The 25,848-nt window shown below is 44.9% G+C and overlaps 3 protein-coding genes across 6 annotated transcripts in view; 2 read left to right on the top strand and 1 right to left on the bottom strand.

Annotated features, from left to right (window-relative positions):
* Positions 1–25,848, bottom strand: part of LOC127440778 (gastrula zinc finger protein XlCGF57.1-like) — a 593,771-nt gene that overhangs the window by 47,013 nt on the left and 520,910 nt on the right. The gene's annotated exons all lie outside the window — the stretch shown is intronic.
* Positions 1–25,848, top strand: part of LOC127440850 (zinc finger protein 501-like) — a 224,062-nt gene that overhangs the window by 7,860 nt on the left and 190,354 nt on the right. The window lies entirely within an intron of this gene.
* Positions 1–25,848, top strand: part of LOC127440803 (zinc finger protein 501-like) — a 167,855-nt gene that overhangs the window by 8,224 nt on the left and 133,783 nt on the right. For 2 of the 4 annotated variants that reach the window (XM_051697724.1, XM_051697725.1), the window contains 2 exons: positions 5,760–5,865; positions 6,121–7,094. The exons of the other annotated variants lie outside the window; for them this stretch is intronic. In XM_051697724.1, the coding sequence (XP_051553684.1) occupies positions 5,760–5,865; positions 6,121–6,908 (894 nt within the window). In that variant the 3' untranslated portion in view covers positions 6,909–7,094. Of the gene's footprint in view, positions 1–5,759; positions 5,866–6,120; positions 7,095–25,848 lie in introns of those variants that run through there. 4 annotated transcript variants of the gene reach the window in all.

Here is a 25,848-nt window from a genome sequence, read left to right as displayed (position 1 = left end):
CTTGCTTGACTGTATGTACAGCTGGCTTGAGACTTGCACATGTGTGACTTGCTCCCACCTTTGTTGGTCATTAATGTGACCAACTGCAAGAGCTGTAGTAGCAGTCCATTGAACAAAATCCAGCAGATTCTTGGTCTGCATAGAATGCAATGAACATCCCCTTCTTTCCTTGGCCACAGTAGCCAGCTGTGTTTTTGTAAAGCTTTCCACATTCAGCACAATTAGTCAGCTTGTACTCGACTCTATTCTCATTTTTCTTGTTTACATTGATAGACTCTCAGTCAACAATGCCTGCGCAACTAACAAAATATTTAAATGTAATAGATGGACCTTCTCCCATTCTATATTTAGGACAGAACTTGACTGTCTTGTAAATCATCCAATCCATGGTGCCCAGAAGTGGAAATTTGGTTTGACAGTAAATGGATTGGGGCTTCCACCTACCAAAAAGAAAAAAACAATTCTGACATGTTTTAAGAAAATTGCTGTATAGTATTTTTTCTTCCACAAAATTTACATTGGACAAGACCACTTGCAATGCTGTCCAAATGCAGGGAATCCCAAAAGGTAGTTCAGTAGTTAATGTTACCAGTAGTGGGGGCCTGGGTAACTCAGCGTGTATGGCCGCTGACTACCACCCCTAGAGTTGGGAGTTAGAATCCTGGGCGTGCTGAGTGACTCCAGACAGGTCTCCTAAGCACCCAAATTGGCCCGGTTGCTAGGGAGGGTAGAGTCACATGGGGTAACCTCCTCGTGGTCGCTATAATGTGGTTCTCGCTCTCGTTGGGGCGCGTGGCGAGTTGTGCATGGATACTGCGGAGAATAGCTTGAAGCCTCCACACGTGCTATGTCTCCACGGTAACGTGCTCAACAAACCATGTGATAAAATGCACAGATTGATGGTCTCAGACGCGGAGGCAACTGAGATTCGTCCTCCGCCACCTGGATTGAGGCGAGTCACTATGCCACCACCAGGACTTAGAGCACATTGGGAATTGGGCATTCCAAATTGGGGAGAAAAGGGGAGAAAAAAATATGTTACCAGCAGTTCGCAGTTAATGTAATCCTGTATTAAGGATAGTATAAATGTGTGGCTCGCTGTCCTGCGAAGGGCTCAAAGTTCGGGACTTGACCTGAGCTCGAATACCCCCCAAAAGAAGCTAATAAGAAGGACAGTGAGTCTTTGGCTGCAGAGCCTTGGATTTAGAAGGAGATGTGATTTATACGGAATCTCTTATCCCCCAAAAGATGAACCAGAAACTAAAAAGATGCGGGCGGGTCGCTTGCCTATCCTGACGGGCAGGTGTGCCAAAGTATATAGAATCAAGCTGGGCCGCTAGCGAAGGCAGCCTCACGCTAGGGTCCATGTCGGGGGTAGGAAACTAGGAGATGTAGGATAGGAGAAGGCATGTGAGTTGAAACACTGAAGGAACTGTGGTGGTATCGGCCGCAGAGAAATGAGCTTGCGGAGGGCTGTTGAGCGCAGGAGGGATCGTTACACCCTAACACGTGAGGTACCACGGAAGGGTAGTGTTGCCCTGGACGGAGGTGAGAGTCCTGACCGCCCAGGCTGACCTAAAGTCTCCCTCCTGGCTTGGTTCAACGGATGGGCTCAAATGGCGAACGGTGCGAGCTCTGTGGGAGACTTGGCAGCTGCTCGAGCAATCAAGCCCAGCAAGCATTCGAATGGGAAGGGCGCTCACAGCATTCAACAGGGTAGTCGACCCGACTGCGAACGTGCAAGCTCATGATGCGAATATATGTGGATAGCTCGCTGCGTTCGGGCGGGAGATCCTGCTGCTGGATGACAGGGATAAGTCTAGTGTTTTTGCGGTGTTTGGGGAAATTAAGCCCTGTCAGAGAGTATTTAAACATCTGATTAGCAGGTTGATGGTGAGGGGGAGCCTGGTGTTGGTTGTGGTGGGTTGGGATTTGTGGATACCTATAAGGGGAAGTGAGATCTGGGGATGGTTTATTGTGGAGTTTTGGATGAAAATTAATTTGTAGAAGAAATGGATGCCGCATAGGTATCCTTTGATGATTCCTGAATTGAGGTTTTTTTATTGATTGAGGTGTGAGTCAAAGGAGGATGTGGAGAGAAGGGAAAAATCTGGGGATGGTAGGTTGTAGATGAGGTGAACATTTTTGAAGCATTTCCACGCTGTCCAGTAAGATTGAAGAGTTCGAGGGGAAACGGCTTGAAGCATGGAATCTAAGGAAGCCTGGTGGAGGAGTCTGAGAGGGTGGTTTATAGAAATTTCAGTTCTGAACAGGGAAGGACTGGGGTTGGTATGGGGTTCACTTCTGGGGCCAAAACTCTGAATCTCTGAAAAAGAAAACGAGAGAGAGAGAGAGAGAGAGTCTTTTGATCCTGGAATGTGTTCTGCTTTGATGAATTGGTTACAAATTTAAATCCAAATTAGATGCCTGAGAAATAATGACAATTCTGGTGAATGAGATCTACCTTTATTAATGCACTGGACAGTGGCTTGGATATTGCAATGAATTAGGATACTTTTGGATGTCCATTCTGATTCCCAGAGGGAGGCTGCTACCATGATGGTATATAGTTCAAACAGGGTGGAGGATTCCGAGTGAGGAGTTTGATGGGCTGCATCAGTGTACAGTTGGATATCTTCAAATTTGGCTGAATCGAGTTGGATGCCTAGGAAGTCTTTTCTTGGGTGATAGGAATTCCTAGGTTGGAGAATACTTTCGAAACTTTGGTAAGGTGGAGAGCCCGAGGGGAGTTGTGGGGGAAACTACAAGGAAATCATCAAGCAGGTGGATGAGTTAAGGCACAGAGATATTATTTAACAAAATCCATCAGATTGCTTCTGATAGCATGTCAAATATTTTTGGGCTGCTTTTGCAGCTGAAGGTGAGGCAGACAGCAAAATAGAATTTGTCATTCCTAGGATGCCGAAGAGGTGCCAGAAATCTGGGTGCAGGGGCATGATTTTAAATGCTGAAGTGAAGTCGACTTAAGTGAGCCATGCCTCCCTACCAACTTTTTTAATCACTTGTGTAGCTTGGTCGACGTTGTGATAGTGAAGAGCATATTCGTTGGTTGAAATCAAGCTACTGATGCTCGGATGAGGCCCGCCGTGGGTGGCTGAGAGGTCTATGATGAGGCGTTGTTTTCCCCAATAATTTTCTGGTGGTTATTCCGATGAGATTTGGCAAAGGGACCTATCATGAAACCTGATTTGACTTCTTTGTTAAGGAGATCGTCAACTAAATGTTGAACAAGGGCTGACTGCAAGTTGTGACAGATGAGATTTGAGGTCGGCGTACTTTCTATGCCAGGGATGAAACAAAAAAAATTGAGTGTAAACTTTGTCTGGATAATTGACTAGTTCTTTAGCTAGTGTTGCAATGATGACAGAACTATGGAGGTACTTTTTGAATGAATGTTTTATTGAAGATTTTTTGACTGGACAGAGGGGTCGAGCCTGGGCTCCTCTGCAGAAGCTGCAGATGTGTAGAAAACGGCATGCTGGTATAATTCAACCGACATTGTTAAAGTTGTTGCAGATTTACTTTCCCGCCAAAAAGCATAATGTTCTTCCTTTAAAATCGTTGATGGATGAATTTGAAGGGTTTCTGCTGGGTTTAGGGACATAGTTGGTTGGATTGATAGCAGACACGGTGGATTGAGGGGGAGGTGTGATAGAGGGGCAGGAAGTGGTTTGGTGTTCTGTTGACCTGCACACCATGCATGAAATGCTCTTACATCCGAGGAATACTCTATTATGGATGTCTAAATCAGAGCATGTGAGCGAAGCGCAGCGGTGTGACACTGCACTCAAGTTCCGCTCACGCTCACCGGTAAACAAGTGTTTGCTCAAATCCCGCTCTGACATTAAATTTCTCTGTAGTATACTTGGTTCCAAACACGCACACAGGGGGTAGCTACAGTAGCCCAAGCAACTGCCCCTTTGAACACATGGGCTGAGGTGTCCCTCTGGGTGAAATCTAGACTATAGGCCCACATTTATTAAATTATCAAATGATTAGTAACGTACACATCTGAAATTGTGTGATTGTATTGTTGTGTTTTTGTATATAAAATCTTGCTGTTTATTTTGGACTGGTTTACAACTGCTGTTAGATAATCGGGTCTACCAGACCTTCCTTTTCATTTGTAATCAGTCATTATTTCTCTGTTAGCACATATGTCATTGAACATCTTCAAATAATGCCATAAAAAATTCCAGTTCTAAATTACCTTTATTTACTTTAAACATGTCATCATTCATGCTTCTACAAGTGATTAAACATACGTGCGTTGGCACGGAAACTCGATACGTGCAAATTTGCACTTTTCAAATGAAACTGGACCCGAGTGATAACCATTCCAGAAAACCACAATCTTTTCAACTTTTAAGTTTGTTTGAGTCGTTTATGGCAATAATGAAAACGTGGACTGGTACCAGGAAAAATATTGCAGGTAAAAGTGAAATTCATAATTGTTTTCAGTTGTCTCCACGGAATGATTGTACTGTAGATTTGATACATTAATAGGTTTCTGATTTAATGCTATCAGACTTTGGGTCTGTGAATTAAAATGAGCAATTTATCATCCTAATTTTGTGTTCAGTTTTAAAGGGTTTATTAAGTTATCCAGAAAACAGCAGTGAGTGTTTTTCTCTTTTTCAGTTTTGTTGCTTTATTAATATTCCCTATAATTTTATATGTACGAATCGTATGCAATCTAAAAGACTGTGTTTATTTATAGAATAATTATTATATGAGTACACACCATGTGCCCCCTTTGTTTTTCCTTGATATTTTTAAAGCATTATAAAGTGAATCTTGTGCATGCACTCTTTATATGTACAGCAAGGTTTAACCATGGATTAAACAAATAAAAAATATTTGTCCTGCATAAAGTGAGATTTGGTCCAATATATATATTAGATGAAATCATGTTTAATGATCTTAAAACAAATACAAATTATTTAATTCACAAATTACACTGCCTTTTAAGATTTTTTTTTCTAATGTACAATAATTTATAGATTTTTTTGAATGCAGCAAGCGATGTCGAAGATGTTATCTGCAACCACTAATCTAGAATATTTTTTTTTACATTTCACTTCTTGTTAAGGTGTGGATTTGGCTTTGGGAAACTGACCAGCAGTTATGAGCCACTTTATCCCAAAGCAGAAATCGAAAGCTGGTTGATTAAGTGAGATAATTCCGCTATGAAATTCTATAATCTTTACCAATCAAACACTCAATTGTACGATAGATGCATGAAAGCAGAATGCTCTGCCTGCAAATTAGGACACACTGATTTGCAAGATCATACATGTTTATTGGTTTTGTGTGTGTGTTCGCCGGGATTCAAGGAAATATGCTTTGCCAATATACAGTATTATTAAGCTTACATATTCAATTGAGAGAGCTCTAACGTTCGTAACCCCGCAGAACCGGGCCTGCATCTAGCTGGAAGCTGCACTGACATGACTGCAAAACAACAAGATACATTATTTATCTATTAATTTGTTATCGAATAGTAGTGTAGCCTACTAGCTAACCTTTTGCTGCACTACCATGTTCGTGTAGCTCATCCTCTGGTGCTCTCTGGCAATGTGATGCGTACGATTCCAAAAGGAATATTGGCTAATTCTCACGGTCCTCCACACTCCCTTTCGATTTCCTTGTTTTAAGCTTTGATTTATACTTTAACATTGTTTTAGTGACGTTGCAAACCTTATAACCTCAATAAATTTAGAGCTCCATAACCTTAGGCCTATTGCTTATTTCGCAGATTCCCAAACCAGCATATCACGAAGCGCATTCTGGGTTGCGCGAGCGGCCTGAGCGAGTGGAATCTTCAAAAAGGCGCTCACTCAGGTGAAATTATCACTGCTCCGCTCCGCTCACATGCTCTGAAGATAACATAGAAATCTACCATTTAAATTCATCTAAATTTTAACATTGTATTTTATGGTTTTAACATTGACTGAAATATCCTTTAGCACACCAAAGATCTCATAAAATATATCCTAGACTTTAGATGCCTTGTGAAATTAAATTCACATTATGTTCTTTCAATTCACACTTGTTCCTCTTGAATTGAATTTTGACCATTTGATTTGTTCATTTTAGATATGATAGAAGAAAAAGAGGACCATCAAGACCTGAACAAAGCAGAGGAGATTCAGCATCAGAGTCAGAAACATTTTACTAGCTCAAAGAATAAAAAGAAATTATCACAAAAAAGAACTAAAAATACAGGAGTCAAAAATGTGGTCATCTGCCCTCAGTGTGGAAAGAGTTTCTCACAGACAGGAAACCTTAACATTCACTTAAGGATTCACAGTGGAGAGAAGCCTTTCACATGTCATCTCTGTGGGAAGAGTTTTGCAGATCCAAGAAATCTCAAAAATCATCAGCGCTTTCACTCTGGACTGAGGCCGTTTGACTGTGATCAGTGCGGCAAAAATTTCATTTGTGCATCACAGCTGAAAAGACACCTGAGAATTCATGCAAATGAAAAGCCACGCAAGGATCATTTTAAAGACCACGAGAGATTGCACACCAATGTGAGGGCTCATATGTGCTTTGATTGTGAGAAAACCTTTCAAACAGCCAGACGATTGAGAGAGCACCAGAGAATTCATACTGGAGAAAAACCGTACAAGTGTTCACACTGTGAGAAGAGATTCACTGTCTCAGGAAACCTGAAAAAACATGAGCGTGTGCATACTGGAGAGAAGCCGTACCACTGCACTTTATGTGGGAAGAGTTTCACTGCCTCAGGATCCCTGAAAATACATGAGCGTGTGCATACTGGAGAGAGGCCATACCACTGCATTTCTTGTGGGAAGAGTTTCAGCCAATCATGTCATCTACTGATTCATATAAAAAAGCATTGTCCAAGTTTGTTACAGTGATCAAAGTTGATTGTCATTTACAGAAATTAGTGTTGTATTCGGATGAAAAAATTTTCTTTTTTTTTTTTTTCAAAGATCGACTTTGTCTAATATGCATTGATGCCATCATTTTGTAAGAATGTTTTTCCATCTTTAGTAGCAATAGCGCCCTTCTGTGCTATTAAAAACCCTTCTCATGCAAAGGTTGCCAGCGGTCTTACGAGTATTGTTTACATTCACTGCATGTTATTACCATCCATTTCTTATTTAATCATGATAAACAATACAAATGTGTATTACTCCAATTTCAATATTGAGCCAGTTTCTCAATATAAATGTTACCACGAGAGTAATTTCTTCATTTATGTCAACATTTCAAAACCAGAAATATGAAAATAAAACCGTTATAAAGATGCACATACCTATTTAATTATGTAAACTCCTGTTGATTAAGTCAGCAGTCTTCAGTGAACCACATCCAACGTACAGTATAGTCCAAGAGTGTGCACATTTGATTAAATATTGTTGGATTCTAATGTTTACTTCATGAAGAATTATTTTCCATGTCTATTTTCACTAAACAATGCACCATGAAGAGCTAAAACACACTAATAATCTCATATGGTGTGTTACATTCATTCATTCTCTCTGTATCTACTGTATTACTGTACTGTACTTGTTTGTACAAATGATTTAAAACAATTACAGCTCATATTATTATTTATTTTTTTTAGATTATTTTTTATTATTATTGATTCATATATTAACAAATAAAAGCAAAAACATTTACAAACAGAATCAATACTTAACCCCCTCTATTACTCCCCCCGCCTCCAAACCACAACCCCACCCGCAAAAACACCCCAGTGGCCCACATGATTATAGGCACACAAAAACAAATATTAAAAAATAAAATAAATACAATATAATAATCACATACATAGCATCTACACCTCTCTCTCCACTGTCCCTCCCCGAGAGCCCCCCAAAAATGCCAGATATTTGCCCCACTTTCCTACAAGCAAGTCCAAATTACCCAATCCTCTAGAAACCCCTTCTTCAAAAGCTGCCACCCTCCCCATCTCCGCACACCACTCAGGAAATGATGGCACTTCGTCTGACTTCCAACCCCTTAAAATAACTTGTCTGCCAATCATAACACTTGTCAGAACCCAATATTTTATAAATTTGTTCCCCAACTTTATGACCGCCCCATCGCCCAAAATACAAAGACTGGGGCAAAGTAAAACTTGAGTGCCCAAAATGTCACACAAATAACTCTGAACCCTCAACCAAAAATCTTGACAATTAACACACCCCCAAAAGACATGAGTTGTGTCTCCAACTTCTGATTGGCATCGCCAGCAGGTGGGTGTGACTTTAAGACCAAGCCTATATAATCTAGAGGGGGTCCAATAAAATCTATGTAAAATCTTAAATTGCATAAGGTGAACCCTTGCATCTATATATGCAGACTTGACATGTTTTAGAATCCTATTCCATACTCCTTCCTCCAATACCAAATTCAAATCTTTCTCCTGTAATCTCTTGATAGAAGTTAAAGCTCCATCCCCCAGACTCTGAATTAGCAGGGAGTAATACACTGATGCCTCATGACCTTTTCCAAAAGCAGCAATCACCTCTCCCAAAGCACCTGCCGCTTTTGGGGGGTACAGAGCATGTGGCGCAGCTGTAAATATCTATAAAACTGAGATCTGGGAATCCCAAAATGATGACCCAAATTCTCAAAAGATCTCAACACTCCACTCTCATACAGGTTGCCGAGTTTAGTAACCCCCCTCACAATCCACTCTGACCAACAGAAAGGGGACTTGTTGATACATAATTTGGGGTTCAGCCATATGCTCGAGGCAACATTTAAATAAATGTCCGAATTAAATACTCTTGCCACTCTTGTCCAAATCACGTGCAAATGTGAAATAACGGGGTGTGACTTAACCCTTAACATCCGGCCTCTTTTTGTGCATGAGCTTGAAAATGACATACCCAAAGTAAAACTCTTCCAGTTCTTGAACCATTTGGTCTACAAACACAAACTTGGGCTCATTTGAAAATAGACACTTAGACATTTGTTATTCGAGAGTAAAAATTTACTATTTTACCATTTTAGAGCTATTCAAATATTTTGAATAGTGACCGCAAATATTATTTATAAAATACATTTTTATTTTATCAATTTTAATAGCGGCACTCATAATATAGTAGCGGCGGTGCAAATGCACATATGGGAAACAGTGTAATGTTGTTGATTAGAGTCTAAACGGGTCGCTAAAAACAAACAAAAATTTTATAGCACCACAGAGATAATGTTTATAGTTTTTGAGAAAATTAACCAATTAACCAATGAATGGCTTACTCACTGTATAGTTGTCTCTGCATATTAAGCTGGGATAAAAGAAAGTATGTTAACACTGAAAAAGTTGCATATTTCAGCTTTAAGTAGGTGAATTGCCTGTAGCGCTAAATGAGCTGTAATTCTATGTAAGGGTTAAATGGAGAATTGTACTTTATCAACAAATTAAACGGAAGTCATAGCATTAGTTTAGAAAACGTCCTGGTTACTTGCGTAACCTCCGTTCCCTGATGGAGGGAATGAGACATTGTGTCGATGTAGTGACACTAGGGGTCACTCTTGGGAGCCCGAGACACCTCTGGTCTTTGATAAAAGGCCAATGAAAATTGGCGAGTGGTATTTGCATGCCACTCCCCCGGACATAAGGGTATAAAAGGAGCTGGTATGCAACCACTCGTTCAGGTTTTATGCTGAGGAGCCGAGACAAGGGCCGGCCATTTCAGCAGGTAGTTCAGTGTTGTGGCAGGGGGGACACAACGTCTCGTTCCCTCCATCGGGGAACGGAGGTTACGCAAGTAACTAGGACGTTCCCTATCTGTCACTCACTCGATGTTGTGTCGATGTAGTGACACTAGGGGTCCCTATACGAAACACCACAACTGGCTGAACTGTGTTACTTGAACTGGCAGTGTGTGACGGGCAGACCACTGTGTGCCTCGTAGCCAGCACACCAGGCCGACACGTAACCACCCCAACATAGTTATGAGTGTCGAACGGTCCTTTGCGGACAAGTCGACTATCCAAAAGATAGAGACAGGCTAACCCAGTCGTGGCCTCTTTTCCCCTTCTTTTTTTTCACTCCCTAAAAAAGAAGGGGGATTATCCGACTGGGCCGCCAGGTCTATTTGGAGGATGTCCCTCCCAAGGGGAGGACACCGCGGAGACCACACCTTGCCCAAAGTGAGGGGGGGACATTTAAGTGGAAAAAATACGTCACATGGTCTTGATGACCATGTGGAGAGTCTCAAGGTAGATCCTACCCAACAGGGGAGGAGTTACTACAAACATGGAGACTGTGGCAGAGGGGCTCTGCCCAAGGAAGACGCAGTTTTCCAACAGGGAAACGAATTAGCAGAAGATATATATCGCATGGGGTTACCTTACAGGGAACCGCCACATGCGGAGCACCTACTCCAGAACAGGGCTCTTAGCTAGCATGTGTACTGGGCCGGCAGCGAGTCTCTCCGAAAACTCGACTGCCACAGGGCTCGGAGGAAGTCAACCAGGGAACATAGTTTGTGAAAACTACTGGGAATTAATGGCGCACGTCTTCAGCTCAGAAGAGGTGAAAGGCGCTACATGCAAGTGGTACACCTGGCCGGCTATCCCGGGCTTATCCGCTTGTATTGTGTGCCACTACCTGGGATGAAACCGGTTCCATCCGGAGGTTGTAGAACCTTGCAAAGGTGTTGAGTGTTGCCCAGCCTGCTGCTCTGCAAATGTCTGTTAAAGAGGCACCCCTGGCCAGGGCCCAGGAGGCCGCTAGACCTCTGGTAGAATGGGCTCGTAGCCCTACCGAGGGCGGCATGTCCTGGGCGTGATATGCCATAGCTATGGCGTCAATGAGCCAGTGGGCGATCCTCTGCTTGGAGACAGCGCTTCCTTTCCGCTGTGCACCAAAGCAGACAAAGAGATGCTCAGAGATCCTAAAGCTCTGCGTGCGATCCAAATAGATGCGTAAAGCGCGCACTGGACACAGCAACGACAGGGCTGGGTCTGCCTCCTCCTGGGGCAGTGCTCGCAGGTTCACCACCTGGTCCCTAAAAGGGGTCGTTGGAACCATGGGCACATAGCCCGGTTGGGGTCTCAGGATCATGTGAGAGTAGCCCGTACAAAACTCCAGGCACGTTTCTCTGACAGAAAACACTTGCAGTTCTCCTACCCTCTTGATGGAAGTGAGCGCAGTTAGGAGGGCAGTCTTCAAGGAGAGTGCCTTAAGCTCAGCTGACTGCAAAGGCTCAAAGGGGCTCTCTGTAGACCCTGAAGAACTACAGAGAGGTCCCATGAGGGAATGAGGTGTGGTCTGGAGGGATTCAGCCTCCTGGTACCTCTCAGGAACCTGATGATCAGGTCGTGCTTCCCTAAGGACTTACCGTCGACTGTGTCGTGGTGTGCTGCTATGGCGGCAACGTACACCTTCAAGGTGGAAGGGGACAGCCGCCCTTCCAACCTCTCCTGCAGGAAGGAAAGCACTGATCCGACTGCGCATCTCTGGGGGTCTTCCCGGAAGAACACCACTTAGCGAACAGACGCCACTTAAAGGTATACAGGCGCCTCGTAGAGGTGGCCCTAGCCTGAGTGATCGTGTCTGCCACCGCGGGTGGTAGACCGCTTAGGTCTTCTGCGTCCCGTCCAGGGGCCAGACATGGAGATTCCAGAGGTCTGGTCGTGGGTGCCAGATGGTGCCCCATCCCTGAGAAAGAAGATCCTTCCTCAGGGGAATTCGCCAGGGGGGGGCTGTCACGAGGAGTATGAGGTCCGAGAACCACGTCCGGGTGGGCCAGTAGGGTGCTACCAGGACGACCTGCTCCTCGTCCTCCCTGACCTTGCACAGAGTCTATGTAAGCAGGCTCACTGGGGGAAATGCAAATTTGCGCAGGCTAGGGGGCCTGCTGTGTGCCAGCGCATCTATGCCGAAGGGGGCCTCGTTCAGGGCGTACCAGAGCTGGCAGTGGGAGGATTCTTGGGAGGCAAACAGGTCCACCTGTGCCTGTCCAAATCGACTCCAAATAAGCTTAATAATTGCCAACAACTCGAGGCAGTTGATGTGCCAATGCAGTCGCGGGCCTGTCCACAAGCCGGCGGCTGCATGCCCGTTGCAAGCAGCACCCCAGCCCATTTTGGAAGTGTCTGTAGTGACCACGATGTGCCTGGGGACCTGTTCTAGGGGAACACCTGCCCGTAGAAACGAGAGGTCGGTCCAAGGGCTGAAAAGACGGTGACAGACCGGCGTGATGACCACGCGATGTGTCCCGCGGTGCCATGCCCATCTTGGGACTCGAGTCTGAAGCCAGTGCTGAAGCGGTCTCATATGCATCAACCCGAGCAGGGCGGCCACCGCTGAGGATGCCATATGCCCCAGGAGCCTCTGAAAGAGTTTCAGTGGAACCGCTGTTTTCTGTTTGAATGCCTTCAAACAGGCCAGCACCGACTGGGCGCGCTCGTTCGTGAGGCGTGCTGTCAAAGAGACTGAGTCCAACTCCAAACTGAGGAAAGAGATGCTCTGAACTGGGAGGAGCTTGCTCTTTTCCCAGTTGACCTAGTTGGCTGAGGTGTGAGAGCACCAAGTCCCTGTGTGCACACATGTCCCGAGAGTGAGCTAGGATTTGCCAGTCGTCGAGACTTGGGCATGCGGTGAAATCAAACAAAAAAGCAACAAAAGATTCTCCACCCAGCCCTCCACCGGGGGATGGAGTGGTCTTCCTACCAGCTCCAGATGAGTGGGTTTCTTCGACCCTGGGTTGCCCGTCTCAGGTGCGCTTTGACGATCTCCTTGGGTTCTTAGTGGCCGACTGTGTGACGGATGGCATCTGCTTCCTGCGGTGGGCTCCACGCTGGGGCTGGGCCGAAGGGGCGGGCTGCGGTGGAGCCGGTGCAGTCACCGCAGTGGTCGAGCAGACGGGGTGCGGGATCTTGAGACGCGCCGGGGCATGATATGCTGGATAGTCTCCGTCTGCTGCTTCACCATCGAGAACTGCTGGGCAAAGTCCTTGACGTTGTTGCCGAATAGGCCAGCCTGGGAAATGAGGGCAGCAAGGAACCATTTCTTGTTGGCCTCACCCATCTCGACCAGGTTGAGCCAAAGGTGGCGCTCCTGGACCACTAATGTGGACATCGTCCACCCAAGAGACCGTGCCGTGACCTTCGTCGCTTGGAGAGCGAGGTTGGTCGCCGAGCGCGGTTCCTGCATCAGATCTGGGGTGGAACTACCCTCATGCAGCTCTTTTAACACCTTGGTTTGGTGGACCTGCAGGAGAGCCATGGCGTGCAGGGAAGAGGCGGCTTGTCCAGCAGCGCTGTAGGGTTTAGCCGTCAGGGACGACGTGAACCTACAGGGCTTGGACGGGAGCTTTGGGTGTCCGCGCTAATTGGCGGCGCTCTGCGGGCATGGGTGCACCGTGAGCACCTTATCCACTGGGGGAATTGCCATATAGCCCCTGGCCGCCCCGCCATCGAGGGTAGGGTGGGCGGGGGAACTGAGGAATCAGGACCGGGCAGTAAAAGATGCCCCCCATGATTTCGTCAGCTCCTCGTGCACTTCCGGGAAGAAAGGCACTGGAGTGGGACGTGACGGTTTTGAGCGGCGCCGCGAGCCCAGGAACCAATCATCAAGCCGTGAGGGTTCAGGGGAGAGCGGAGGGTTCCCCAACGCGGCCGCCTGGGAAAGCATGTCCATCATCTCTGCATCAGCCTGTGACTGGGCAATCGTCCCCGAAGGGGGGAGCCCAGCTGAGGCTTCTGCGTCCGACTGGACAAGCCCGCTCTCCAATGCTGCGCTTGAGAGCTCATCAGCTTCGCGGGCTCCGAACAAGAGGCCAGACTCGCTGTGAGACGAGCCAGCAGACTCATCCGGAAGCCCGATTGGGGCAGACGAGCGTGCTGGGGAATGGGAGGTCCGCAGGGGGATCCCCGGTGGAGGCGATCCCACTGGGGTCCCCAAATCGCCCCCAGTGCTAGCCGTGCTGGCCTCAAACCTGTAGGTAGAAGGACCGAGGCGGGGAGCCGCTGGGGTGGCTTGCTTTCTTATGAAAGCAAGCCGCGACCGCAACGTTGCCATGGTCATATTCTCGCAGTGAGAACATGAACCATCCACGAACGCTGCCTCCGTGTGGGTCGTGCCCAGACATGAAAGACAGCGATCACGACCATCTGAAGTTGAGAGGTAACGACCGCAAACAGGAATAACACACAATCAGAAAGGCATCTTTAAAAAGACACGTCTTTAAAAAGACATTCCGTGTGTGCCGCTCTTTTAGAGAAATATACTCTTTTAGAGAAATAAACTCTTTCAGAAAATATACTCTCTTTTTTCTGCCGAAGCGCCCAGGGGCGTTCTCTGCAGTGCACCAGTGCAGAGGAGGGAAAACCGCTGAAATGCACCGTCAGATCCAGCAGAGGTGAATGAACAGTAGGAATTCAGCTCAATGAGCATGACCGTTCAGCTCCGAAGAGAAAATTTGAATGAGTGGTTGCATACCAGCTCCTTTTATACCCGTATGTCCGGGGGAGTGGCATGCAAATACCACTTGCCAGTTTTCATTGGCCTTTTATCAAAGACCAGAGGTGTCTCGGGCTCCCAAGAGTGACACAATGTCGAGTGAGTGACGGATAGGCAAATAGTGTTGTTGGTGCTGTGAAATTCAACAAATTTTGTATGAATTATTTTCTTCTATATAAAATCTTCAATTAAAAAATTATGTCTTCCAGATCTAAACACACACACACTAAATTTAGACATATATGTGACGTACGTGTGCTATCAGGGAATGACAATGACTCTCAAAACATCTCCTGTTACACATGTAACCTCGGTTCGCTGAGATGACGGGAACGAGACATTGCGAGAAATCGCTGTGGGGATTCCTTCTCCGATGACCTAGTTGAAGCCCTTGTACAATAACACTGTGATTGGCAATGGTGTTTGAGCCCCACCCAGCCCCTTTAGGCATGCAGTTGACCTATATACTGAAGGTGGGCGCGAAATCACCATTTCTTCAGAATTTTCTGATTGAGGGACAAGAGTGCACTGCTTGTACCTCGAAACTCTGAAGTAGTAGTGCAGCTAGCTTTAGCAATGTCTCGTTCCCTTCATCTCAGGGAACCGAGGTTACATGTGTAACTGGAGACGTTCCCTTTCGATTCAGTTCACTCGTCATTGCGAGAAATCACTATGGGGAACAAAGTCCCATCACATCGTACACATGAAGTCATACCCCCAGAGGTTTAAACACTTGAAAAAGAATATGTATAGGAAGTCACAAGCCTTCAGGACAGTGACTTATTAAAGACATTTCTTCAAGTGTATAAATTCATGAATTACACCACATGGTGAAAAACAGATGGAAAGTTAATCTCAGCCTGTGAATCTATATGAACCATATAAATACACACAGTATAAATTTAACCCCTTCACAACCAGAGGTTGGAAAAGTAAGTTTTGTTTCTTATTGGAAGTGCTTGTGATTTCTAAGGGGGATCATTTAATCAACAGCCTACATACAGGTGGCTATATCAAAATATATATACAGGTGCATCTCAATAAATTAGAATGTCGTGGAAAGGTTCATTTATTTCAGTAATTCAACTCAAATTGTGAAACTCGTGTATTAAATAAATTCAATGCACACAGACTGAAGTAGTTTAAGTCTTTGGTTCTTTTAATTGTGATGATTTTGGCTCACATTTAACAAAAACCCATCAATTCACTATCTCAAAAAATTAGAATATGGTGACATGCCAATCAGCTAATCAACTCAAAACACCTGCAAAGGTTTCCTGAGCCTTCAAAATGGTCTCTCAGTTTGGTTCACTAGGCTACACAATCATGGGGAAGACTGCTGATCTGACAGTTGTCCAGAAGACAATCACTGACACCCTTCACAAGGAGGGTAAGCCACAAACATTCATTGCCAAAGAAGCTGGCTGTTCACAGAGTGCTGTATCCAAGCATGTTAACAGAAAGTTGAGTGGAAGGAAAAAGTGTGGAAGAAAAAGATGCACAACCAACCGAGAGAACCGCAGCCTTATGATTGTCAAGCAAAATCGATTCAAGAATTTGGGTGAACTCCACAAGGACTGAGGCTGGGGTCAAGGCATCAAGAGCCACCACACACAGACATGTCAAGGAATTTGGCTACAGTTGTCGTATTCCTCTTGTTAAGCCACTCCTGAACCACAGACAACGTCAGAGGCGTCTTACCTGGGCTAAGGAGAAGAAGAACTGGACTGTTGCCCAGTGTTCCAATGTGTTTCATTTGGAAACCAAGGTCCTAGAGTCTGGAGGAAGGGTGGAGAAGCTCATAGCCCAAGTTGCTTGAAGTCCAGTGTTAAGTTTCCACAGTCTGTGATGATTTGAGGTGCAATGTCATCTGCTGGTGTTGGTCCATTGTGTTTTTTGAAAAGCAAAGTCACTGCCCCCGTTTACCAAGAAATTTTGGAGCACTTCATGCTTCCTTCTGCTGACCAGCTTTTTAAAGATGCTGATTTCATTTTCCAGCAGGATTTGGCACCTGCCCACACTGCCAAAAGCACCAAAAGTTGGTTAAATGACCATGGTGTTGGTGTGCTTGACTGGCCAGCAAACTCACCAGACCTGAACCCCATAGAGAATCTATGGGGTATTGTCAAGAGGAAAATGAGAAACAAGAGACCAAAAAATGCAGATGAGCTGAAGGCCACTGTCAAAGAAACCTGGGCTTCCATACCACCTCAGCAGTGCCACAAACTGATCACCTCCATGCCACGCCGAATTGAGGCAGTAATTAAAGCAAAAGGAGCCCCTACCAAGTATTGAGTACATATTCAGTAAATGAACATACTTTCTAGAAAGCCAACAATTCACAAAAATGTTTTTTTTATTGGTCTTATGATGTATTCTAATTTTTTGAGATTGGTGGGTTTTTGTTAAATGTGAGCCAAAATCGTCACAATTAAAAGAACCAAAGACTTAAACTACTTCAGTCTGTGTGCATTTAATTTATTTAATACACGAGTTTCACAATTTGAGCTGAATTACTGAAATAAATGAACTTTTCCACGACATTCTAATTTATTGAGATGCACCTGTATATATCAGGTAGCCTGCTCGTAATAAAAGGGCTTGGGCTCACCTGTGAGTGTTGGAACAATAAGCGCTCTAGACAGAGAGGACTTGTGAAGACATGGGCACCACGTCTAGGTTGTAAAACCTGGCATAACGTGTTTTGTGAAGACCAACCTGCTGCAAAACAAATGTCCTGCAAGGACACACCATTTGTCCATGCCCATGAAGAGGCCATACCTCTAGTTAAAAGTGCTTTCACACCAATAGGTCATCTCATGCCCTGTGATTCATAAGCAAGGGCGATTGCATCAACAATCCACTGAGAGACCTTTTGCTTGGAGATGGACATGACTTTTATGCAACCTCCACAACAAACAAAGAGCTGATCCAACCACCTAAACTGGCGGGTGCACTCCACATATGTGTGTAATGCCTGCACAGGGCATAACGAATGCATTGACTTATCCTCATCCAAATTAAATGGTGGGGGAAAGAAGGCATGTAGTCTTACCACCTGAACCGTGAAGGGCATGGATGGAACCTTAGGCACATAGCCTTTTCTGGGTTTGATGGTGGCTTTTGAAAGACCCGGCCCACATTCCAGGCATGAGCTGTCGACCGTCAGCACCTGAATATCACCCACCCATTTAACTGAGGCCAAAGCCAACAGGAGTGCAGTCATTAGAGAAAGCCCACGCAACTCAACAGATTCCAATGGTTTGAACGGGGGGGGGGGGCTTGTGAGGGCCTTCAGCACCAGATTTATATCCCAGGTTGTTACTGTAGCAGGGGGTTTAAGCGCCTCGCTCCCCTAAGGAGCTTTATGACTAGGTCATGTCTGTCTATAGAGGAGCCAGCCTCTTGGACGTGATATGCCGAGATAGTCGCAACATAAACCTAAAGTGTTGATGGGGTAAGACCTGCATCCAACCGCTCTTGAAGGAATGTAAGGATCTCAGCTATGGAGCAATTCACCGGGTTTTTGCCTCTCGAAGAGCACCAGTTTGCAAACACATGCCATTTCAGTGCATAGAGGCTTCTAGTAGATGGAGCTCTAGCCTGCAAGATGGTGTTCATTACTCACTGAGCCGATTCTGGCTCATTTGATGCGCTCTGTTCAGGTTCTGCTGATCCTGCTGGGGATGCGAGATCGTGCCCTGTGCTTGAGAGAAGAGGTTCCTCCTCGGCGGGCCATCCAGTATCTCCATCACCTCCTGAAACCAGGACTGACTGGGCCATTTTGGCGCAACCAATAGAACCGTTTACTTGTTTTCTCTGACTTTGCCGATTACAGAATGGAGGAGGCGTACAAGAAGAAATGCATATTTGCGTTTCGCAAGCCATTTGTGGGCCAGGGCATCCACCCCCAGTGGGGCTTGGGACATGGAGTACCAGAGGGGACAGTGGGAATTTTCCACAGAGGTGAATAGGTCAATTTCTGCTTTGCAGAATACTTCCCAAATCCTTAGGACTGTCTGAGGATGAAGTCTCCATTCCCCTGGCATTGCTCCCTGGCGTGACAGCAGATCCGCTCTGCAGTTCAGGCAGCCTGAGACATAGGGCACTCGCAGGGTGAGGAGATGGCACCCACTCAACAGGAGGAGGTGCTATGCCAGGCTCATCATTGGCAGCGAACGAGTTCTGCCCTGTCGATTTATGTATACCGCTACTGTCATATTTTCCGAACAAATCAGAACGTGGTGATTCATTATGTCAGAATGAAAAGCCTTCAAGGCTTGGAAGACAACTGGCAGTTCTTGGCAGTTGATGTGCCACGCCCGCTTCACACCTGTCCAGGTGCTGAAAGCCGGGCATCCCTCACACAATGCGCCCCAGCCTGAGTTGGATGCATCCGTGGTCACCAATTTCTGTCTGAAAATCTGACCCAGCATAACATCCTGCTGGTAAAAGGATGGAAGTGTCCGTGGTGCTAGAGCAGCCAGACAGCGGCAGGTTTACACCAATGCGCATGCACCCCTGGTGCCAGGCATATTGTGGTACATGATGTTCAAGCCAGGACTGGAGAGGCTCATGTAAAAGACTAATGGTATGATTGTGGATGCTACCACCATAAAACCCAGCATTTTTTTAAATGACTTAAGTGGAAATGTTTTCCCCACATTTTGAACTGAGACAGACACTGACAAATGGTCTTAACATGCTCGCTTGTGAGATGCACACAAATGCTCAAAGAGTTGAGTCGAACCCCCAAAAAGGAGATCTGTGGCTAGGAAAAAGCATGATTTTATTTATTTTTTGAAGTCTAGGCTATACAAATGGCAGAGTAGTAAATTCCTCATAGTGATGGCAGTCTGTCTGCATGAGAGCTGCTTCGGTGCGGGCGTGGCCCAGGCAGTGAATGCAGCTCATGTTCATCTGATGGCGGGATGTACAGCTCATATATGGAACACTTGCGGAACGACATCTTGAAAAAGATGCGATGCACTCAAGCATCTCTTTTTGTGATATATTAATATATTAATATATACATATATTGTTATGTGGTGCATAACCTAACACCTTTTACCTTATTTTTAGTATTCTCAGGTTAGGTAAAGTTAGTCGAATTTGGCCTAAATTATAAGCATAAACTATAATTATAACCTGGACAGAAGACTCCTTTGTAGTTTTTTCTGGCTCACAAACTTGAAACATTAAAATAAAAGTCTCGGTAGGCAATTCTTTTTGCAATCAATAAAAATCGTTTTATTGGTTACAGTTTTTCTAGCAATCAAAATAGAGGTAAGTCAAAAAAGTACAAAATTATATAATCATCAAAACAACACCCCCCCCCCCCCCTTTAGATCATCTTTGAATAGCTCCAGCTTCCTCTGGAAAGCATGCACTGCCATCATGAGATCACACACTGTGTTACCTCTGCCCTGGAGCTTTACATTCAGGTCATTGAGATGGGATGTTATATCAGCCAAAAATGCAACAGCTTCCATTTTCTTTTCATTCTTCATCAAATCCATGTCTCAGCTTTTGCACTTTTTTGGTCTGCCAAATAAACTTGAACTCTGTCCGAATGGCCCAAAATCATTCCAGAACCCCGCCTTTGCTGAGCCACCGTACATTGTTGTGGAGGAGCAAGTCATCAAATTCTGCATTAATCTCCATCAAACGATGCTGCAGTGCAGATGACGCTTTCTGGTAATTGACAAGCCTCATCACAGTATTCATGATGTCTGAGTATTTATCAACCAGACTGGCACACAACACTGTCTGATGGATGATGCAATGGTATGCTATCAGGTTAGGGTGGTGAGCTCTCAAGCGCTGCACTAGCCCCCTCTCTCCCCCTATCATGGATGGAGCTCCCTCAGTAGCAACAGACACCACATGTTTCAAGTCAATTCCTCTGTCACTCAGCATCTGCATTATTGCTACATAAAGGTCCTCACCTCTTGTGTGACCATGGAGACCTAAAACATCTTCACAAAACTCCCCCTTCTCCTTACAAAAAAATCAAACAAAGAACTATTAGTTGTGCATTATCAGTGTTATATGTTGACTCATCCACAGCCAGTGAGAGACATTCAGCCTTTCTAACAGCATCACTAAGTTGCTTGAGCAAATCATCTGCAATGATTTCCATTTGTCTTGATACTGTGGAATCTGAACAGGGTATGTGATTTACTTTTGCTATTATTTCTTCTTTTTGTGTTCCTTCAAACATAGCATCCAGCACTTCACTCATACACTCTTTTATTATCTCTGTGTCAGTAAAGGGCTTTTTGCGTTTGCCTAAGACCCAGGCAATTTGTAATGATCCCTCCATTGCCTGTTCTTGTTGTGTTGCTTTTTGAACTATAATATGACTTGATACGCGATATGATTCTCTCATCTGGTTACGTTTTTTGTTCTCACCTCCGTGTTCTGTGGATAATTTTGCTCAAAATACATGTGCTTTAATTCAGAGTGGCATTTAACGTTACCACTCTTAACAATCACCATCGTCTCGGAGCAAATTAAGCACATAGGTTTGGTGCTTCCGTTGGGGAGAATAAATGCATACTTGTCTGTCCAGTCATCATTAAATGCACGGTTTTCACTGTCAACCTTCCTTTTCTTTGGATATGATCATTTGGAGCAGGCCATTTCGCGTAACTCTTCACACATGTACTTTTTTCCTAATGCAAAACAAATTAGCTGCCTGTCAAATGTCAGCGTTAGGACACACGTCTTAGTTAGGACCGTAGCGACTGCATTACGCTAATCTGATTGGACATTGTTGTCACATGCCAACTGTTCGGAACACAAGGAGAGCGAAAGTACTGGCACTTTTTTTGCTTGTTCGTATGATTCTGCAAACATTTAACATATGCTAACATTTACACACATAAGCTTACACAGTGACTTAGTGCCGGTCCGGACTGAATTGTCTTTCGGACCGGACCGGAGTCCGCCTATTGAGTACTTCTGTCCTAGGCCATTGAGTGATTTATAAACTAGTAGTACTTCAGAATCAATTCTAAATGTAACTGGAAGCCAGTGTAAAGACCTGAGGACTGAAGTAATGTGCTCAGATTTTTTGGTTTGGGTCACAAATCCTGGCAGCAGCATTCTGAATGAGCTGCAGTTGTCTAATGATCTTTTTGGGTAGGCCTTTGTTGCCAAATTTAATTACCTCTGTCTTGTCCTTATTTAACTGAAGGAAGGTTTGGCAAATCCAGTGGTTAATTTCATCAATGCACAGGCACAGAGAGTCTATGGGGCTGTAGTCATTTGGCGATAGGGTTAGGTAGATGCATAGCTATTGTTTGAAATTTGCTTCTTTTTCATTATTAGACCTAGTGAGAGCATATATAGTTTGAACAGGAGTGGTGCAAGAATTGAATCTTTTGGAACACCACACGTCATGGATGTCCACACATATTCACTGTTGCTTTTGTTCACATAGTAACCCATCCCTTCTAGAAATTACCTGAACCAGCTGAGGACTGTCCCAGAAAGCCATACCCAGTTTTCCAGTCTTTCTAGGAGACTGTTGTGTTTGACAGTATCAAAAGCTGCACTGAGATACAGTAATACCACCACTTAAATTTTGCCTGAATCAGTTTTTAGGTAAATATCATTAAAGCTGCACTACATAACTTTGTGCTCTAGCGACATCTGTGGTTGAAACAGAAGAACTGTTATGGCAGGGCTAAGCAGAGCAGGGATTATGTGAATCCAAGTGCAGTTTATTCAAAACAAGGCAAAATAAACATGAGATAAACATGATGTAATGTTAACAATACAAGACACGGTACAAAGGCAAACACAGGGCTCATACACTGACAAGGGTTACAAGACAAGGCAACCAATAACAGAACGGAACTCATTACAAGGTAACAAGACAATGAAACAAGATACACCTGGGAGCAATCAAAGGGGAGCACGGAGCCAAGACGATATACTGAAACTTCAATCTAAAAGACATAGTGTGCACCCACGAACCAAAGTCCACCAATACCATGACATATCCCCCCTCTTTAAAGGGCAACTCCTGACACCCAAAAAACAAACATCCTGGGGTATTCGGGGAGGGCGGTGTTCGGCAGCCTGGGAGGAGTATCCAGGTAGGGGGTGGGGTACGGCGGCTTGAGAGGAAGGTCCAGGTAGGGGGCGAGGTACGGCAGCCTGGGAGGAGGGTCCAGTTAGGTAGTGGGATACGGTGGCCTGGGAGGAGGCTCCAGGAATGGAGCGGGATCAGGCAGCCTGGAAGGCGGCTCCCGGAAGGGGGTGGGTTCAGGCAGCCTGGGAGGCAGTTCCCGGATGGGGGCAGGATCAGGCAGCCTGGGAGGCGGCTACAAGATGGGGGCAGCATGGGGCTCAGGGGATGAAGTCGTAGGAGGTGGATCTGCAGGATACTCAAGGGGCGGAACTGGTGGAGCAACCAGAGGCTCAAGGGGCGGAGCTGCCAGAGGTTCAAAAGGGCAGAGCTGGCAGAGCAGCAGGATTAGGGGACCGTCTCCTCCTCTTGCCGATGGAAGGCAGAGCAACAGTGGGCTCCTCTGCCTTCTGGCGGATGGCTGGGGGCTCAGGTGCTGGGTTGTGGACCATGACAAGTGTGGGCTCCGGCTCTTGGACCGTGGCAGGCATGAGCACCGATGTGGTGGAAACTGCAGGAGTGCTGGTACACTCAGCCCACCCCACAGTAAATGCAGAACCACTCAGTCGAAGAGCATAACCGATGTAACCCTGCAGAGTCCACTATATAGGCATCAAGGAATAGAGAGGTTCACTCAGTCCCGCATGGAAAAATAGCTTTAAGGTTACCTCATCGAAGTCCACCACCTGATCACATAGCTCCAGTCCCTTACAAATTCCTAAAGGGGACGATTCCCATGAAAGAGGCAAATTAACTTAACTGCTGGGTCCATCTTTAGGTTTTGTATTCTGTAACGTCAGGCTAAGCAGAGCACAAACTGTGTGAATCCAAGTGCAGTTTATTCAAAACAAGGCAAAACAAACACGAGATAAACATGACGTAACATCAACAATGCAAGACATGGTACAAAGGCAAACACAGGGCTTATATACATTGACAAGGGTAACAAGAAGACAAGGCAACCAATAACAGAACGGAACTCATAACAAGGTAACAAGACAATGAAAGACACACCTGGGTGGTATTCCAGAAAGCAGGTTAAGCAACTTACCTCAGTAAGTTTACTCAGAGTAAGTGGATAACCTCAACTTTCATTTCCAAAAACTGAGGTAAATTTCAGGGTATGTTAGTAGCCATAGCAACTTACTCTCTGAACATAACCTGCTCTGGAGATATACTTTTAAAGCATTATCATGGTAAAATGCAATCTTTACCTCACAAATCTTCTTCTCCCCGGAATTTCCAGTCTCACACACTACAGATTTGCATTCAAAAGTGAACAAATTGTGTACATTATGCCTTTTCTTTTAATGAATTTTTTAATACTGTAATATTTTTTTCATAGAACACATTGGAAAGGCCTCCACACTCTTCACTGTAAAGAAAGGGATTTATGTATCTATATTTAGACTTTCTAATAAATAGTTTTATTTCATGATATTAATTTAATGAACATATCTATAAATATCAAATAATAAAATTATTATAGCTCCCACATTCTTTTTATAGTTCCTTCTGTCAATTAATATTCAAGTTAATTATAACATTACATTCCATATTATCAATATGCAGGTTCTTTGGCACACTCTGAACAGCTAAAAGATGGCGCTTCCCTGTGTGTGACATCGCGGAACTCCGAGTCAAGTTTTACCTAGTTTTGCAATTTACGTTTTTATTTTTATTTATTCATGTAATTTATGTGAGTGCTCATTTTAAGTATAATCGGGTAATACTAATACAATTAGGCAAACGGGGTCAAAGAGTACATTTTAATTTGAATGTGCTCGAATCCTTCCCGGAGTTAAGTCGCCATGTCGGAGTGACGCTGAGCCAGGCCGCAGTAGGGGGCCCTCCCGGCAACCGAAGGCCGCCACGGAAGCAAGGCAGCGGGGAGGTGTCGAGTGGAGACTCCGGTGCCTGGTTAACAAAGGAAGGCTATCCCTCCCGGTAATACTTTTTGCCAGTGTCCAGTCTCTGTAGAATAAAATGGACGATCTCCTTAGTAGGATGGCTACACAAAGGTATATTCAGGACTGTTCTGTGCTGTGTTCTTTTGTGAGACATGGCTCAGAAAGAGCACCCCCGATGAGTCTATAACACCGGCAGGCTACACGGTCTTTAGAGCTGACCGCAACGCTGCAGATACAGGAAAAACCCGTAGGGGAGGAACAGCGATCCTCGTCAAACATTCCTGGTGTACCGACAATAGGGTAATATCCCAGTCTTGTTCTGAAGATGTGGAATATTTCACCTTAAAGTGCAGGCCATTTTATTTACCTAGAGAATTACAGTGCATACTACTGAGTGTTGTGTATATCCCTCTGCATGCCAGAGAAGATAACGCACTCAAAGAACTGCATCATATGATCAGTGGATATGAAAATACTTATCTGGACGCTGCACTTGTTGTTGTGGGGAATTTTAATCATTGTAATCTTCGTAAAAACATTCCGAAGTTCTACCAGTATGTCATTTTCCCCACCAGGAGTAACAACACTTTGGACAATTGCTAAAGTAACTTAAAAAAACGCATATATTGCTGCTCCTAAACCTCACTTTGGTAAGTCTGACCATTTGGCAATTCTGTTACAGCCTACTTACATCACAAGGCTGAAAGCTAATCCAGTCACAGTTAGAACTGTGAAAACATGGACTGACAGTGCTCTGTCAGAACTGCAGAGCTGCCTAGAGGCTACAGATATGATTTTTTTTAAGGAGGCTACAAACAATATCCATGATTACACAGTGTTGGGCCTCATGTATTCAGATAGAAGACAAAGGCAGACCTAACAGTCATAAAAACATTCCTCAAGCCCCCTCCTTCTAAAAATAAAAATTGCACAAAATCAAACAAAGGGAGTCCAAAACAGACTACAAATCCATGAAGCCTTGCTCACTAAAGGATCGAGCACTCAACTCCTATTGGATGAGGCACACAACAGAACGTCCCTCAAACATGACATCATCAGGACTTCAAATAATTCTGAAATGCTTCCAAAGTTGCTTCCAGCGACTTTGTTCACCGAATACGGACGTAGCTTTTTGCTGCTCTCCGGTGCAACCTCGTGGCTTAAGGAAGTAATGTCCGACTTGAAACTGTAGCCATACGATCTCCATCTCGCTGGACGAGTTGAGATTACTCTGTGTTCAACCGAACACTCTAACGGATCCGAAGGAGACCGCTGAGCAATTCGCATCTTCATCCGTTGGCCTACAGAAGTGAAGAGAT

The sequence above is a fragment of the Myxocyprinus asiaticus genome, chromosome 5, assembly GCF_019703515.2.
Source record: "Myxocyprinus asiaticus isolate MX2 ecotype Aquarium Trade chromosome 5, UBuf_Myxa_2, whole genome shotgun sequence".
NCBI lineage: Eukaryota > Metazoa > Chordata > Actinopteri > Cypriniformes > Catostomidae > Myxocyprinus > Myxocyprinus asiaticus.
The sequence above is the reverse complement of the archived record's forward strand: the minus strand, read 5'-3'. Positions and strand labels throughout refer to the sequence as shown.